The following is a 17,760-nucleotide window of genomic DNA, read 5'->3' as shown; positions in this document are numbered from 1 at the left end:
GGAGTGTGTACATTGGTACAGATAGCAGCTTTCCAAACACAGAAGCCAGGAGAGAGAACCCCCTTGGGAACAGTACTGGGAGTAGTGATACCATGGGGGTGGAGGGCAGAGGGGGAGAAAGGGGGAGCTGCTAGCCATGATGGATGTATAACACACACACACACACACACACACCAGGGGATGAACAACAGAAACATGAAGGGACACAACAGATGGTGTAAGATATGAAAAAGGAATAATATATAATTTATCAAGGGCTCACGAGGGTGGGGGAGGGGGGGATAAAAGAGGAGCTAATCCTAAGGGCTCAAGTCGAAAGATAATGTTTGGAAAATGACGATGATGGAAACCTATGTACATGTTTGCTTCATAGAATTGGTTTATGGGGTGCTTGCTTCGGCAGCTCATATACTAAAATTGGAAAGAATTGGTTTATGGGTTCTTATAATATCGGTAAGAGCCCCCAATAAAATGATTTAAATTGGAAAAAAACAAACAAACAAAGATTAGGCATCGGTCCGCCGTGGCCAGCAAGCCAGGCCCCACACTGATGCAGGCCTGCTGGTCTGCGTGCAGTCAGGAGAGCCCGGCGCCTCCCACTGGGAACAGACTCCGTGAGTGAGGTTGGCCGGGTTCCACAGGACACATGCTCTCGGGCAAACAGTTCCTGGTGAGGTGGCCATGTCCTCGGGGCAAGGGGGGAGGGCTGTGCTGGCTGGCCACCAGCTGTGCCTGGGGATGTTTGGACTCCAGATGCCCTGGGCAAGTGGTTGGCCACACTCTCAGTCCATCCAGGAAGCCAGGCCCATACATCGTGGCCTGCAAGCCCAAGCTGAACTGGGGTGTAGTTGAACCCCTATTCAGGGTCGCTATGAGTTGGCATTGGTTTGTGAGCGGTGAACTTTGGTTTGGCAACCACTCTGGAAGGTGGCCAGCCATGCTTGCGGTGGGGGTGGTGGGGGCTGGCTAACTGCTCACACATCACCTGCAGGATGACCCCTTGGTCCTGCCCTTTCCTTCAGACCTGCCTGACTCTCCCCACTCTCCCAGGACTATTCCTTAGAATCACTTCCCAAATAAACCACCAGGGCACTGGGTTTGGTCTCAGGCTCTCTTTCTGGTGTCCTGCCCTGGTGCCAGCCCAGCGCTGAGTCCACAGCATCACCTGCTGACCCAGAGCTGCCACCAGGCCTCCAGGGGTGCTCCCTCCCGCCCTGCCTCCTGACTCGGAGCACCCCTACAGGACAGGAGTGGAACTGCCCCTGTGGGTTTCTGAGACAGCAACTCTTTATGCGTGTAGAAAGCCTCCTCTTTCTCTCTCTCGAGCTGGCTGGTGGTCTTGAACTATGAACTTCTGGTTAGCAGCACAGTGTGTAAGGGAGGCTTGAAATGACAAATGGAGGTGTCAGACTCAGGTGGGCTCGAGGGTGAGAGAGGGGGACTGGCAGCGAGGGAGTCCCAGCAGGAAGAGTTCATTCTAGTTGCCCTTCGCTGGAACCCTGGTGGTGTCTTGTGGACACACAGGGCTGCTAACCCCAAGGTCAGCAGTTGGGGACCACCAGGCGCTCCTTGGGGGGAAAAGGAGGCTTCCTACTTTCACAAAGAGTGAATCTCGTGAAGGAAGGGTGAGGTGGAAAGGGGGAACCGATTACAGGGATCTACATGTGACCTCCTCCCTGGGGGACAGACAACAGAAAAGTGGGTGAAGGGAGATGGTGTAAGACATGACAAAATAATAATTTATAAATTATCAAGGCGGGGAAGGAGAGGGGAAAATGAGGAGCTGCTGCCAGGGGCTTACGTGGAGCGCAAATGTTTTGAGAATGATGAGGGCAAGGCATGTTTGACACAATGGATAGATGGATGGATTGGGATAAGAGTTGTATGAGCCCCCAATACAATGATTTTAAATAAAAGAATTAAATTAAATGTCATAAACAAACAACTTATTAAATACGCCATGGCAACAACAAAAGAGTGACAGTGTCAGAAACCCGCAGGGGCAGTTCCGCCCTGTCCCCGAGGGCCGAGGGCAGCTGTGAGCCAGAGGGCCTGGGTGGCACTGAGGCTCGGGGTGAGGGTGGGGGTGGGGGGTGGACCGCAGGGCTGGGGACGCGGCGGGCAGGGGAAGCGGCTCCGTAAACAGACGTGGGCGGCGGGGACGCCCCCAGGACGCGCTGGCCCGGGAGCAGGTCGTCGGGCCAGTCCCCTCGAGGTTCCCAGGGCGCCGACCACACCTGTCCGGCGCCGCCAGGTGCGGCCCTCCGGGGACGCTGCCCTCAGCCAATCGCAGACGAGGCCGCGGCCTCTTCCGCCGGGGCGTGAGGTCAAGGGTCACGCAAGATGGCGGCGCCCGGGAGCCGCTGAGGCGCGAGGCGGAGCATGGCGCTGGCGGCCGCGGCGCGGCTGGGGCGGCGGCTGGGCGGGCCGGGGCCGCGCCGGGGGCACTGGGCGGCGGCGGGGCGCCCGCGGAGCCGGCGCGAGGCGGCCGAGGCCGAGGCGGACGCGCCCGTCTTCCAGTACGCGGGCGAGCGCGCGCAGCGCGCCGACCGCATCTTCGTGTGGGGCTTCAGCTTCTCGGGGGCGCTGGGCGTGCCCACCTTCGTGGTGCCCAGTTCCGGGCCCGAGCTCCGCGCCGGCCTGCGCCCGCGGCGCCGCATCCAGGCGGTGCCCTACCGCCTGGAGCTCGATCGGAAGGTGCGCGCCGCCCCCTGCACCCTCGGGGCCCGACCCTCCCGGGGAGCGGGTGGCGGGTGGCGGGCCGGGGCTCGGGGCGCGGACGGCGCGCTCAGGGACCCCCGAGGCCCCGCAGCCGGGCACCCGGCGGGGTTCGAACCCGGGGCCGTCCGGCTGGTGAGCCGCCGGCGGACCCCGCGGGCGCGGGAATAGGCAGGCGGCCTGGCGAGAGCTGGGATCCGCGCCAAGGGCTGCAGGTGAGGGGGCCGCCGTCAGAAGGTGACAGCTGGGGACCGCGCGTCGGCTTTTCTGTGGGCGACTAGAAAAAAGCCGACGTGAGTTCCTTTTGGCTTCTGGCTTCTCTGCCAAGGTCAACAAAATAACGATCGTGACAAATTTAAGGACATTTAAAATTCCAGGTGACAAATTGGGTGGTGGGTTATTTGACATCTTAATATTGAATCTCAACACCAAGTTCGCTGCCCTTGAGTCCATGCCGAGTCATAGTGACCCTGACGGACACGGTAGAATTGGCCCTGTGAGTGTCCAACGAGAACTCTACACTAGGAGCAAAAGGCCCCACTCTCTCCAGCATAGCGGCTGGTGGATTTGAACTACTGATCTTACGGTCAGCGTACCATGATACCTCCAGGACTCCTCTGGAGTTGTGAGTGTTCTTGATTCCCGATAATATGTCTTATTACATACACGTGGGAATATTTTCTCCCCCATCCACGACCCCCAACAACAGCTGCGCTATTAATTTTTTAAATTCATCTAATCTTACTAACAACCATCAGAGAGAGAGGCTGGTGTGATTGCCCCTGCTTCACAGAGGGGGAAGCTGAGAGTTGACTTCTCCACCCGCCCAACTACAAAGGGAGAGAGCGCCAAGATGCCCAGACTCAAACTGAGGCAGCCTGTGAACCTAATTGTGAGCCCAGGTGGAGCGATGCCCATTTCATAGCCCGATTATGAAGGGTAGATGAGGTCAGCCGTTTCAGGAGCCCAGGTGGAGTGCTGGCAGGGCTGCTAACTACAAGGCCAGCAGTTCAAAACCACCAGCTGCTCCCTGGGAGCAAGGCAGGGTGAGAGTGAGAGTCTAGGAAACTCCGTTCTGCCCTGTCTTTCAGGGTCACTGTGAGTCGGCACTGACCGCATGGCCGTAAGTTTTTTTTGCGTTTGGTCTTAGGTTTGGTAAGTAACTTGTCATTAGCTGAAAAAGCTTGAGCTCGGGAATTAATCAGTGCTTTGCGGGGGTGCTGCTTTCAGATTTCCTCTGCTGCCTGCGGCTATGGATTCACACTGCTGGCCTCTCGGACCAAGGATGTTACCAAAGTCTGGGGCATGGGGCTCAATAAGGATTCCCAGCTAGGCTTCCACCAGAGCCGGAAAGATAAAAGTAAGTATCCCCACCTCAGCACCACCCCGCTGCCTTGTCTCTGAGGAAGCTCTCAGCACAGCGTTTCCAGGGTGTGGTTGCATAAACTAAACCCTTGCAGCAAAGTGGACAGATTGGCAAAGCCCTGTGGTTTGAAGCAGACTCACTCACCCACACACTCAGTAGATTCTGGCTGTAGCATCTCTACATAGGGCTGGGTAGAACTGCCCCAGTGGGTTTACAAACCTTGCCTTCTTCCCCAGGAGTGGCTGGTGATTTTGAACTGCTGCCCTTGCAGTCAGTAGCCGGATGCATAGCCGTTATGTCCCCAGTGATCCTCTTGAGATGGTGTGGATTAGCCAGTTTTTCAGAGTATGATTTTTTTATAGGATAGGTTGAAATCCTCAGCTATGAAAGGCCCACACCTCGCAGCTGGTTGCAATTCAGGGCTTTAAAGCCGTCTCAAATCACTTTTCTTGACACGTACAGGTTGAGGAAGTCACATGGGCCACAGCCTGCAGAATTGTCCAGTCTGGAGCCATTTCGCACGAGCCCCTACCCCTCCTGTGAGCGACAGGGCTGGAGCCGGGCTGGCTCTATGGAAGGAGCCCCTGGATCTTTCGTGGTCGGGAGCCCCCACAGCAGAAGCATATCCAAGTCCAGTTTTTGGACCACTCCCCTGGTGCGGTTCCGTTCACACTGGGTTGTCGGTTGTGTGTTTGCAGGCCGGGGGTACGAGTATGTTCTGGAGCCCTCGCCCGTCCCGCTGCCTCTGGACCGCCCTCAGGAGACGCAGGTGCGGCAGGTCTCCTGCGGCCGAGCGCACTCTCTGGTCCTGACAGACCGAGAAGGAGGTGACAGCCCTCGCAAGGTTGATGGGTGGGTGGGGGTGTTGAATCAACATCTCATTAGGCCTCCCCACCTGCCCCCTTGGCCATGCGGCCCCTGAGCTGGGCGAGCGGCCTGTGTGCTGAGGCTTCTTCCAGTGTCCAGGCTCCTGCCCAATCCGGCAGCCCCCCTTGAGGGGCAGGCCAGTGAGAATGCAGTCTACAAGTTAGCTTCCTTGCCCTGCCTGACGTGTGCACTGTCGGCCAAGGGGCAGGTGGGCAGCCGGCGTTCTTTTAAGAGGGGCTTTGGCATCGAGGGCACCTCGGGGCAGGAACACAGGACAGGGTGCTAACCTGGGCATCTGGAATTCCCGAGGGGCAGAACTAGGCCCGGAGCAGAGGGAATGGGCCAGACGTGCCTGTGCCTTGGAGACTGGGCAGTCAGCATCAGCACGGGTGGGGGTGGAAGCTGCCGCGGGGATCTCACAGCCCTTGTCTTCGTCAGTCTTCAGCATGGGGAACAACTCCTACGGGCAGTGCGGCCGCGCCGTGGTTGAAGGTGAGATCTACCGGTGAGTGCCCAGGGGACCGTCCTCGCTTGGCTAGCCCTCCTGGGGGGCTGCTCAGAGGTAGGGGGGCATGGGGGCGAGAGATGCTGAGAGGAGGGCCGTGAAGTGGGTCCAGGTCATGTCTCACTCCAGTCCTGAGCTGGACGCGAGGGGGCGGTGAGGACCAGTTTTGGCGCACAACACGCCTTTGGGTTCTTGGCCTTTAGGGAAGATTCGTTCTCAACTTGCTTCACTTAGGACAGCCTCCTGTCTCCGTCCCCTCATTTTAATTGTCTTTCCACTCCTCCTCACCTCAGGGTGTTGTCCCAGGAGCCCGGCGGAGCAGGGAACAGCAAGGCAGTCAGAGAGCTACTCTGTCTGTAGGGTCACGCAGCCGGGATGAACCTGGCAGTGGGTTTAAGGGATTTTGTTTTTCTTTAAATTTTTTTAGTAGTTCATTTATTAAGCAGTTGAGGTACACATATTATTACCAGTTTGGTGGTTATTTATAAAGGCACTATAAATATCCGTGTACAGGTTTCTTGTGGGCAAATACTTGTATTGGGGCTCTTGCATCTCTTGTCACAATCCACACGTTCATCCGGCGTGCCGGGCACATTTGGGTATGCTGCCATCGTTTTCAAAGCATTTCTTTCTACTCGAGCCCTTGGTGTCTGCGCCTCATTTTCCCTCCCTCCTTCCCTCATGAACCCTTGATAAGTGATAGATTATATTTTCATATCTTACATTGTCTAGTTTCTTAGGCCTAAGGAGCCCTGGTGGCGTAGTGATTATGCGTTGGGCTGCTAACTGCAAGGTCAGCAGTTCAAAACCACCAGCTGGTCCTTGGGAGAAAGTTGAGCCTTTCTACTCCCGTCAGTAGTTAGAGTCTCAGGAACCCACGGACAGTTATAGTTGATGTGAGTCGGGACTAACTGGATGGCGATGAGTTTGGTGTGGGTTTAACTCTGGATGGTTCTTGACCTTGAGAGTCTTCACAGTGGCTCTGTTGCTGAGAGAATAAGCCAAGGGATAGAAAGGGGGCGGGAGCCAGACTGGGAGGGGCAGGGGCGCACCATGCTGCCTGTGACCATGTCCCCTGTTTCTCCACCAGTGAGAGCCACCGAGTGCATCGACTGCAGGACTTTGACGGGCAGGTGGTCCAGGTGAGAAGCCGGCCTGGAGCTGCTCCCGAGATTGCTCACTGGGGTGGGGGTGGCGCAAACTTCTGGGAGGAATTTCTGACTTCGTTGTCATAGTGAAAATAGTGACCAGAGTTCAGGCTGGACATGGGGAGCACAGAGTAGGCTAAGACTAGGGGGAGAGGCCGGCTGACTTCTCTGAGATTGTTTCTCAAGGATGGCTTTGTGTGCCGGGGACCTATGGCGTCTGGCTCTGGCAGACAGCTAGGAAAGGAGGCGTGGATTGGGTAGAGCTGTGGGGGTGTCGTGAGCTGTGCAAAGGTGACAGCTAAAGCCTTGGGGGTCGTTGCACGTGGCCAGAGACATGACGAAAGAGAAGACAGAAGCCCGGAGAAGGGTTCTAAGCCTGGCGGGCACAGGGCGGAGGAGTTGCTGGTGACCACAGTGGGAAGCCCCTAGAGAGCTGACTAAGGGATGGGGCCAAGAAAGGTTCAGGCTCGTCAAAGGGAGAAGATGGAGGGCTATTGGATCTGCCCCTACGGGTACGGGGCGCGTCAGCAAGTGCAGTTTCCGGGTGGGCTGGGCTGCAGTGACACGAGAACGAGGCAGGTGGGGGCCGTCTGGGTGGGGAGAACTGGTTCTTTGGAAGCCACTACTGGGGGCACTGGGTTCTAAGTGTCCCCTTTCCCCTCTGATAGGTTGCCTGTGGCCAGGACCATAGTCTCTTCCTGACGGAGAAAGGAGAGGTCTACTCCTGCGGCTGGGGTGCCGATGGGCAGACAGGTAGCACTCTTTCACCTGGCCCGTGTGGGGCTGGGCTGTGAGCTCTGGGGCTTTCCCGTGCTGGACCCGCCTTTCCTAGTTGACCGTTGGTGTTCTCAGCCACTTCCTGGGGTTCCCTGCAGCCCACGGCCTCAGGGCCTCGGTGTGGTGATGCTCTCCCTAGTGAAGGAAGGCCTCCGTGACCGAACCAGCTCCTGTGGAGTGGGTGCTGACTCACAGAGGGCAGCGGAGAGCTGCCCCAGGACTCTCAGAGGCTGCAACTTCGTTACAGGAGCAGACGGCGTCCTGCAGCTGGTGGGATTCCACCGGCGACTTTGCCTTCAGCAACCCAGCGCTTACGCCACTAGGCCACCAGGACCCCTGACCACACTGCACAGTGGCTGTTCTTGCCCTTGGCAGTTTGTGTCTTCGCTTTCTCTTCCTGCCTTGCAGAGCCCTGCAACACAGCCAAGTTCTTCTTTACCAGTCTTTCTTGGCATGCGAGAGTGGGTGACACAGAAGTTACAGTGCTCAGCTGCTCACACTGGGTCCCTGGTTCAAACCCACCAGCTGCTCCACGGGAACACCATGGGGTGGGCGCTTCCGATAGAAGTGGACAGCCTGAGAAACCCTAGGAGGCAGTCTAGTCTGTCTGGTAGCATTGCTACACTGTAATCGGCTCAGGGCTCTGGGTTGAATGTCTAGTATTTGTAAACGATACATAAGTGTTACGTTTGACGGGAACAAAGAAGAGTGGAGGAAATGGAAATCCCAAGGAAACAACTAGGGCGAGTGGATCCTCATCATCAGCCCGAGACAAGAAGAGCTGGATGGTGCCCGACTGCTGCTGCCCACCCCTGTGACAGGGTCACAATAGAGGGTCCTGGGCAATGCGGGGGAATGGGGAACCGTTAAAAAGAGCCAGACTCACTTGCCTGATGGATACTGGCGGAACCTGGATCCGAACCCACAGCCGGGATCTCCGTTCAGCCCCACAGATGACAGGCCTGCAAATTGAACAACGAACGATACATGTGAGCAACATGCTCCTCAGAACAGGAAGGCAGATGGGTGAACGCCGAAGGACAGTGTTGGCCCCAGCATAGTCCAGGAGGCAGGGTGGACCCACAAACCCACTTTCTGACTCACCTTAGGCTGTATATCTATATGGGGCAGACAGCCTGAACTGCCTCCCAAAGAGTGGCTGGTGGGTTTGAACTGCTAACCTTGTGGTTAACTGCCCAAGCTTAGCCCGTGGCATCACCAGTCTAGAGAGTAGAGACTGGTGTCTGACGGCCGATTGTTCCTCCTCTTGAATGCGTGCGTGTTACAGTGTTTGGGTGTGGGATCATATCTGATGGAGCCTGATTGGTGGGAAGCCCCAGGCCAACATCGGTGCATTTTTCTCCCATTGCTAAGGGCGCCATCAGTCTGATACCATGGTGACCGGCTGAGGAACCTCAGCTTATAGCAGGGTCTGAGGGTCAGTGTTCTGCCCAGAGGGTGGCCCGCACTACCCATCATGCAGTGCCCATACTACTGACACTTGTCCTGGGGCAGCAGGAGCTCAGTGCCATCAAGTTGATTGATGGCAGTCATGGCGACCCAATAGGACAGGGGAGAACTGCCCCTGTGGGTGTCCGAGAGTGGAACACCTTACAGAGTGAACACCCGCCTTTCTCCCCTGGGGCGCCCAGTGATGGCAAATGCTGACCTGGCCGTTAGCTTAGCACCCCAGCGTGTAACCATTGCGACCCCAGGGTGCCCAGCCCTTGGCATCTCCATGCTCCCTCACACTGTTGCCAACTGCGCTCCCAAGTGTGGTGGGGGGGAGTTGGGGCGATGCATGGTGGGGTGACAGGTGGGTACAGAATTTTAGGAACTTCCTTTTCCCTCATGCCTGGCAGGGCAGTTCACAGGTGGCGTCCTCTCTCACAAAATGTTCTCATTGGTTCGGGAAGACCCCAAAGGTTTTAAAACGGCCAGTCACTGTGTGCGTCCGCCAGCCCCATGCGCGAACGGGGGGAAGTGAGTTGTGTGTACCGCAGAGAGATGCAGATGGGGGTTTCGGAGTTGGTATTTCTAAAGTGCTTCACAAGACAGTGCCGGGCGCCATGGGCTGCTGACTACCAGTTAGCGGTTCAAACCCAGAGCGGAACCATTCAGCAGCAGGCAGATGCAGCTGTTTGCACCTGTAAAGAGTTCCAACCACAGAAACCTGCAGGGGCTCCTCTGCTCTGCCTTGTTGGGTCACTGGGCCAGGTCACTGGGCCAGAATCGATTCGTGAGCGGCCAGATGGGTTTTTGGAAGTGAGTTGGTACGTGGGCTACGAGGGTTGGCTGAAAGAAAAAGATGATAAGTAATCATTTCCGTTTCGCCAGGTCTGGGTCACTACAACATCAGCAGCGTGCCCACCAAGCTGGGTGGGGACCTTGCCGGGGTGAACATAGCCCAGGTAGCCACCTACGGGGACTGCTGTCTGGCTGTGTCTGCGGAGGGCGCCGTCTTTGGCTGGGGGAACTCCGAGTACCTGCAGCTGGCATCCATCACGGATTCCACACAGGTACTGGTGACCTGCGTCGTGCTTCAGGGGGACGCTGAGAACCGGGCAGTGCCAATGGCAGTTCTCAGAAGCTCTTCCTCAAGGAGCAATGTGGGAAGTTCTCGGGAGTCTCGTGGGAGCCTGGAGAGAACGTTGAGGCTCAGAAGCCATCCTTCCTAATCCCTGGAGGAGCGGGGTCTGGTTTAGAGCAGGATGTGTCTTTGCCCGTCTTGTTCCAAAAGGGGCACGTGCTTGTTGAGCTCATGCCCACCGAGGCCACAGACTCAGACGCTCGCTGTCATTGAGTGGAGGACAGGGTAGAACCTCCCCGTGCATGTCCGAGATCGTCACTTTTCTATGGAGTTTCAAGCTTAGCTGCCCACGCTCAACCACCGCCACCAGGGTTCCTCTCTCCTCGCCCAGCCGGCTCTTCCTTCTCCCTTGAGCTGGGTCAGGCCCCTGCTGGGCACTCTGAGACCATGGCACTCCCCCCACGAGACCAGCTCTCTCACCCCTACCCCAACCCCTCTGGTGTCACCAGCACCTAGTTGGGTAGTTGGCACCTGTTGGGTGGACAGGATTTGTAGGCAGTGTGAGTAAATGAACGTGGACACATCTGTATTGATCGTGGTTCAGAATACACTCCACCCTGTCGCCCCCCCCTCCCGCCCCACTTCATGGGTCTCTCCCACAGGTGAACGTGCCACGGCATCTGCCCTTCTCGGGCGTGGGGCAGGTGAAGCAGGCGGCATGCAGCGGGACCGGCTGCGCCATCCTGAATGGTGAGATCCTCTGCCTCTTCAGTGGGTAGACAGAGGCGGTCCGTGTCTGATCCACAGATGTTTGGCCACAGCACAGAGGAAGGGCACGGGGTTGTGGGAGGGGTCAGCCGGCCGGCTGGAGCTCACTCACTCACTGTGAGAGCAAGAGACTCTGCCTGGGGTTTCTGCCTAGACCGCACCAGAGCCTAGACATTCTCCAGCAGCCCCTCTGCCTGGCCCAACCCTCCTGAGAGGAGGGGCCAAGAGACAGGCAGATGGGAGAAGAGTCCTGGGGGGACCACCGTCACCCCTGATGAGTGCTGGGCTAGTTCATGGCCCACGACTCACTTCTAAGAGCGTCAGGCCCCAGCTGTCACTGCCTTGGCATGGTCTTCTGTTATGGGGACATTGCCCTTCTGAGGTCCTCCTGTGTCCACGTGGGTGGGTGGGGGTCCCATCCCGGGTGGGGGTCCCATCCCAGCTGGCCTTCAGCTGTGAGAAGGGCTGAGATGGGTTAGCTGGCTCGCTGCTTTGTCCGAGGGACCCACAGGAGGGGCGGTGGCATGCGTGTGGGTGTACCGACTGTGGGGCACTTGGGGTCCTGGGGAGGCTGGCCGGCTGACTGCCATTCTGTTGCCCCATAGGAGATGGCCATGTGTTTGTGTGGGGCTATGGAATTCTGGGGAAAGGACCCAACCTCGTGGAGACGGCGCTCCCCGAAATGATTCCACCCACCCTCTTTGGTTGGACGGAGCGTAACCCGGAAGTCCAGGTCTCCCGTGTCCGGTGTGGCCTCAGCCACTTTGCTGCGCTTACCAGTAAGTGATAGCCCCCAGGTGACGTGGGAGAGGGATGCTTCTTGTACTTCAGCCCAGACCGTGGGGCATCCTCAGCTCTCCATCCTGGGGGCCAGACCACGAGCCGTCTGTGTGCAGTGTAGCTTTGGGCATTTTGCTTTTGTGGCTCTGCTCCTGGTTAAGTGGTTTCCCCGATAGACAGGCACTAGAGCCAGAAAGGGGCTGCTCAGCCAGTCAGGGTGTTGGGGGACGCCAACAGAGGTCAGGCAAGCGCCCAGTGGACCATTAGGAGATGAATGTGCGGTGCTCATCCTGTACCCTGTCCTTCCCAAACCGCGGCCTGCCCCCGGCTGTGCATGACGAGACTGGCCTGGGTTCCTTCCTAGGGAGGGGGATCGAGGGGAAGGCTGAGAGAGGCCTCCAACCACAGAGGCGGGCAGCGGCCTCCCTCTGCCCTTGGGGCACACTTCTGGGTCTTCCACCCTCCACCAGCCTCCTCTGGGGTCCTTCCCGGCCCCGGGCCTTTCCCAGGTCATGCGGCTGCTCTGCGGGGTCACTAGTGAGACGCGCAGTGTCACTGAGATTTAGTCAGTTAAACCACTTCCCTGCAGTTAACAATTTGTCACGCCCTGTGGTCAGTCGTAGTTTCTTTTGGGTGTTTGAACATCTTGACGCAGTGGTCAGTGTGGGCTGTCTTTGTGCTGGGGACAGTGTGGATGGTTGTGGCCGGGCTGGTGGTCCTCCTGGCTCTGGTTGTGTCAGGGGCACAGGCACGGCAGCCAGCATCGAGCTCAGGGACTGTCCACCGCTCGGCCTGGGGCCGGGCCCTGTGCCTTTTGCAAGGCTGCTTTGAGCCACTAGGCGTCATTGTGAACTGACGGTGCGTGTGGCCGAGATCCTTTTTCTGGAATGTTCTCAGGCTTTGACCATTTGTACAGTCCCATCAAAGTATTCCATCACAGTCCCCCACCCCTAAAAGTAAACCCCAAGCTCTCAAGTCTCCTTCCACTGTCGATCCCAAGTCACCGTCACCGCCCCGCCTCTCCAGAGAGCAGCTGCTGGGAGCCCTGTGCGACCAGGTCCTCTGCTGTGAGAGGAGCGTCTGTCTTCTTTGTCTGCCATTGGGCGGTGCTGCCCTCTCAGGCCATTTCGACCTGTGTTCCCCTTGGGAGCCTTGGGGGGTGGGGGAGTGAATTATCCAACCGGAAGGCCAGTAGTTCAAGCCCACCAGTCGCTCCCTGGGAGAAAGACGAGGCGTTCTCCTGTAAAGAGTGACGGTTCCCCGAAGCCCACCGTGTGGTCACTGTGAGTCAGCAGTGGGCTTGCTGTGGGATTGAGACCCCCCCCCCACCAGAACCCAGCAGGCTTGTAATCTAAGTCCCAGTTCCTGCTGCTTTGGTGGGGGGATGGGACCCCCGACTCAGGCCTTCAGTGTGTCTGTGTCCGGCGGTTGCCTGGGGCTCCCTGGGAATTGAAGGCTGGTGTCCGCTAGCATCCCGAGTGTTGGGACACTTAGAGTCCAAGCGGAGGAACAGCCGGCGAGAGAGGCTGTGTCAGCGGCCAGAAAGCAGCTTCCATCAGCACAGGTGTCTCTGCCCCGGCTTCCATGGGACGTGGGAGGTGAGAGGGCCACCTCTGGGTAGGCTGTCCAGGCGAAGTGGCCAGAGGGAGCAGACCAGGCCCGGGCTCTGGGGTGCCCCGCTCTTCCCGTTGCGGTGCAGTCCTGTTTATTTCCAGCTCATTGGCTCGATAGAGCCCCGTGAGGACAGGCGCCCTGTCTGCTGGTCACATCCTGTCCCCAGCGTCCGGCATAGCTAGTTACCCCATCCCCGTCTGCCTCTTGACATGTGCTCCCCAGAAAGGGGAGCCTGAGCTGGGTGTGTGTGGAATTTTGCCAAAGTAGAATGCTTGGGGCTTGACCAGGGTCTGGGTCTGCTCAGTGGGGGTGGGGGTGGGGGGTGCTTGTTAGGAGCTGAGGGCAGGTGAGGGATGCACTTGACCCCCCCCTTGAGGAACAAGCCCTGATGTTGTCAGACCTGCCGGGACAGGCAGTTCTGGGAAGCCTGTTCTTGCGGCCCTTTCTCTCTCTCTCTCTCTCTCTCTCTCTCTGCAGACAAAGGAGGGCTGTTTGTGTGGGGCAAGAACGTCCGGGGGTGCCTGGGCATCGGCCGCTTGGAAGACCAGTACTTCCCGTGGAGGGTAAGTCGGCCCAGGACAGGCCGCGGGCGGTGGCAGCTCTCTGCTGCTGGCAGCGGGCAGGAAGTGCCAGGGCCTCAGGCTGCAGCACTCCGGTCTTGGGCCAGGGCATGGGCGAAGGGGAAGCCCAGTGCCTGCCTGAGAGGAGCCGGGGGTCACGTGGTGATACCCAGAGGCTTGGGTATAGGCCCTAAGCAACTCCCTCCCTCCTAAGGCCTCTGGGGGCGCCCCCTTGGAGACCCCTCACTTGGGCTCACCGGCCTCGGAGGTCTAGGCTGGGCTCAGTGCCAAGGGGGTGCCTGGTGCTAGGCGCAGCCACAGGGAAGGTGGCTGCCTGACTCAGTGGCGGGCGCTGGCTTTAGGAGCTGGTCATCACAGGGAGAGATGTCCCCGATGTCCCTGGCGCCCTGTGACCCTTCCTGGCTTCGGAACGGCTTCCCTCGGCAGCACTGCCGCCACGCCACTCAGTTTAGAACAGAAGCTGCTTGGAACCGCGATGAGGCCGAAAAGCAGCCTTCGCTAACTTCTGTCCCTGCTCACCGCGGCCAGTCTGCACTGTGCCCGGCACCACCCCAGCCTCCCCGCAGGCCCGTGGCCCCCTGATCGCCTTGGTCTGTCTTGCCTCCACTGTGGGCTGTCCACGCAGAGCACTCTGGGTCGGGTGAGAGGTGCTGAGGGGCAGCTGGTGGCTGTGGTGAGTGGGCTGCACTCCCGCTGCAGGACCACGGCTGGCCAGTGGCCCGAGGCGGTTGCTAGGTGTCGGGCTGGCGCGGTCACCACGACAGCAGTGAGTTGCTGCTCTGGGGCTGCCCGACAGCAGCCTGAGTTTGCTTTGCGACCTCTCCTCAGGCTGCTGAAGACGCTTGTTTGGACAGGGCAGGGAGGGCGCAAGCCCCCGCTCTGCCTCCTGCCCTGGGTTCTCTGCCGCCCCTCCGTGCCCCTTCCATCATTCACCGTCTGCCATGTGTGTCCCACGCTGATCCCTGGATGAGGGGTTCAGTGCGGCACCTTGGGTCCTAAGGACACACCCACACAGATGGCAGTGACTTCTCCCCCTTCCCGCCTCTGAGACGGTGCGTGTGCACTGGCAGATGGCAAAGCTGGCTGGTCCCCACGGTGAGGTCCTCCTCCCCATGGGTTCCACTTTTTAGCAAGCTATCCAGCCCCCGGTGGGCCAGAGCCCCTCACATTTGCCCAGTCCTGCTCAGCCGGGTGACAGCAGCTACGAAGACATTGGCTCTCAGATCCCTGCCGCAGGGTTGATGCTGCCTTACAGAAGGCAGGGCTTCTCCCGAGACGGTGGCTAGGAAGGTCGTGAGGAAATTCACCACTGCACACGGGACAAAAGGTGCTTCGTACCTTCTGTTGTTCCCTCGCTGACTGCCGGGTTGGTGGTCACGGTGTGGGCTTTATGGTTTATTCAGTAAGAGCAATGAGCAGGAAGAAAGGCCCCCTTCTCTCTTGTCCTGCGGGGTGGAAGTCTTGGAGCCGGGCACCCTGGGCCGTGGGGGTGTCTTGACCAGGTGCGGCTGTAGAATGAGAGGCTTTTTTATTGTCCATTGTCATTTATTTTGCTGCTTCTGTCAATAAGCACAGCAGAACAGGCACCATCTCAACGGCGTGGCGTCATTCACCCTCCTCAGATGGTGTAACCAGCCTCACCGTGAGCGGTCCCACTTCCAGGAACATGGCTGTCGCCCCTTTGAGCCTCTGTTGGTGGTTCTCAGAGAGCCCACAGAAGACTTCAGGGGGTTGGTCTTGAGTTTCAGGGGTTCATCCAGCCTCCACGGCTCCAGGAGGTCTGGAGTCCCTAAGAATTTTCGTTCTGTTCTGTGCTTTCCCCCACTTTGATCAGGATTCCTGTATGGAAATCTGATCAGAATGCTCAACCAGGCCCCATCCGTCTTCCAGTCTCATGGCAAAGGAGGCCACCAGCTGCACATGCCACATCCTCCTGTTCCCGGCCCTTCCCCTTTCTCTGTGGCCCAGGGCAGAAAAAGCCCACTTGTGCCTCAGTTTGCCGTTCATTCATCAGCCGTGAAGCCTGCAGGCTCCCTGCAGTGGGCGAGCAGGTAGACAGAAGCACAAGCATGGTGATTGGTGCAGTTAACTGATGTCCCAGGAGACCAGGACCCTGCACCTCCAAACGGAGGGAGCGCCACTGTCACAGCCCAATGCGTCTGCCTCCGCTCATGGCCATCTTGTCCCTTGGCGAGCCCGTCAGCACGGGCACCGTCCCCCTGCTGAGACCCGGTGGGCCCGCAGCTTGCAAACAGCCTGCCCTTGGTGGTGGCTTGTCCAGAGGGGACGACTGGGGTGGAGGGGGTGGGCGGAGGACAGGCCATGCTCCTGCCCAGAGCAGCCCTCGAATGCTGACTGGATGCTCACCCCGGGACACAGAGGGCCTATGTGATCTCCTGTGGGGGAGCCCACTGGCCTCCTGGGGGGCATCCCCACCTCACTGGGCGTGATTCTCGTGTTGCAGGTGACGATGCCCGGGGAGCCCATGGATGTGGCCTGCGGCGTGGACCACATGGTGACTCTGGCCAAGTCCTTCATCTGAATTGCCCTCCTCTCCTGCCACACACAGCTACCCGGCCTCAAGAGTACCTTTGTGCCTGCCAGCAGGGGCTCTGACAGGTCGCCAAGTCAGGACCTTGTGTGACATGTAGCAGGGACAGGGTACCAGTCTGGTCTGGGCGATGCGGCCCCCTTCCTCACTAAGGAGACCTGAAAGCAGCCCAGCCTGGCAGCCATTAGGAGTGAGCATCGAGGGGTGGGGTGAGGCTCACGGCCTTGCCAGGGATGGAGGGGGCAGTCTGCCACACGTGACGACTCCCCAGTGTCATTAGCCCAGAGCTTGGTCGTCGGCAGTGGCTGACAGCTGTGTCCTCAGGAGGTCACCGTGGCCCCTCTGCCCCCGTGGGACCTGGCTTGTATGGAGAAGGCTGTGCAGTGCCTGGGCCAAGCCCACGTGAGCTGAGGAGGCCGGGCCAGCCACAGAGTCCCTACCATGCTCCCGCACCAGTCCTGATCGGCTGTGCCCAGCCAGCTGGCTGAGGGGCACACAGCAAGCTGCCCACGCTGCCCTGACAGGCTGCCCATGGAGCCGAGAGCTTGGGCCCCGGGGCTTTCACTCACGAGCCCTGTAATCATCCTTTGCCGGCCAGGAAAGTTGAGAAGCCCCCGATGGAAGGAAATCCCGGCCAGATTCCTGTGGGGCGAGGCTGTGAACACATCCCTCAGAAACTTGGCTGGCTGGTTCAGAAATTATAAAAGCATTTGATTTAATAATGTAACGTGTCTTTCTCCTGAAAAACATCTTTTAAAAATCTTTTTGGAATAAAATCCATTCTCTGCCTTTTTATTTTTAAGAAGTAGTCTTTTTCAATTTTACTTGAGCATTTGCAGATTAACTTTTCAAAAAGGCTTTTGATACAGAGGCAAATCGAAGCCAGCGGCAGAGCTTTCTCAAGAAGACCTGTTCTGAGTTGAGTGAGCCATTTCCTGCCCATCAGTCTGTGCGCGTTTGTCTCGAGTCATTGATTGCTTGGCTGAAGTCTCTCTGCCAGGCCTCTGCTTCCTCCCTCCCTCCCCCTCCCGGCCTCCTGGACCTCGGTCTTGGGAAGCGCCACCCCTGTCATTGCCCATGGGGAGTTATTCTGACAAGGGAGTGTCTCCCTGGTGTTACTGTGCCCCTTGTCCACCAGTCTGTTTCTCCGAAGATTGAATCCCCGGTGAGTTCAAGTCCATACCTGAAGGGGGATTAGGGGCCACAGTCTCCAGAGTCCCCACCAGTCTCTAGCCAACCTGTAAGCTGCCCTTTTCTAGGACTTTGAGTTTTGTCCCACCTGGTTTCTCCGGCCCCTTTCCTAGTGGTTGGTGGTGGGAGCTGGGAACCATCTAGTGCTTTAGGTCTCAGTGTGGAAGCCGGGGCCACGTCTGACTGTCGTCACCCTTCTCTGGGTGAGAGGGGAGCAGTCGTTACACTTTAGGGAGCCGCTCACCAACTTCCTAAGGCCAGTCGCTTCTCACCAAAGTAGGATGCTGAACCTTGACCTTGTGGCCCATGTCATGCCAAGCGACCTTGATGTCTCCTAAGAGGAAGGGCCTGAATGAACCCTCAG

The 17,760-nt window shown here is 58.4% G+C and overlaps 1 protein-coding gene across 2 annotated transcripts; it reads left to right on the top strand.

Annotated features, from left to right (window-relative positions):
• Positions 1 to 2,382: 2,382 nt before the first annotated feature.
• RCC1L (RCC1 like) lies at positions 2,383 to 17,000 on the top strand. 2 transcript variants are annotated; one of them, XM_075564828.1, is made up of 11 exons: positions 2,383 to 2,697; positions 3,949 to 4,078; positions 4,783 to 4,911; positions 5,390 to 5,456; positions 6,547 to 6,598; positions 7,273 to 7,357; positions 9,719 to 9,900; positions 10,574 to 10,661; positions 11,285 to 11,458; positions 13,551 to 13,636; positions 16,119 to 17,000. In XM_075564828.1, the coding sequence occupies exons 1-11, from the start codon at positions 2,383 to 2,385 to the stop codon at positions 16,194 to 16,196; spliced, it is 1,386 nt and encodes a 461-aa protein (XP_075420943.1). In that variant the 3' UTR covers positions 16,197 to 17,000. The 2 variants fall into 2 exon arrangements, with proteins under 2 accessions (XP_075420943.1, XP_075420944.1); XM_075564829.1 differs by lacking the exon at positions 13,551 to 13,636.
• The last annotated feature ends 760 nt before the right edge of the window (positions 17,001 to 17,760 follow it).

This window comes from Tenrec ecaudatus, chromosome 12, assembly GCF_050624435.1.
Source record: "Tenrec ecaudatus isolate mTenEca1 chromosome 12, mTenEca1.hap1, whole genome shotgun sequence".
Lineage (NCBI taxonomy): Eukaryota > Metazoa > Chordata > Mammalia > Afrosoricida > Tenrecidae > Tenrec > Tenrec ecaudatus.
Note: the sequence above shows the minus strand (reverse complement) of the source record. Positions and strands in the feature narration are given on the sequence as shown.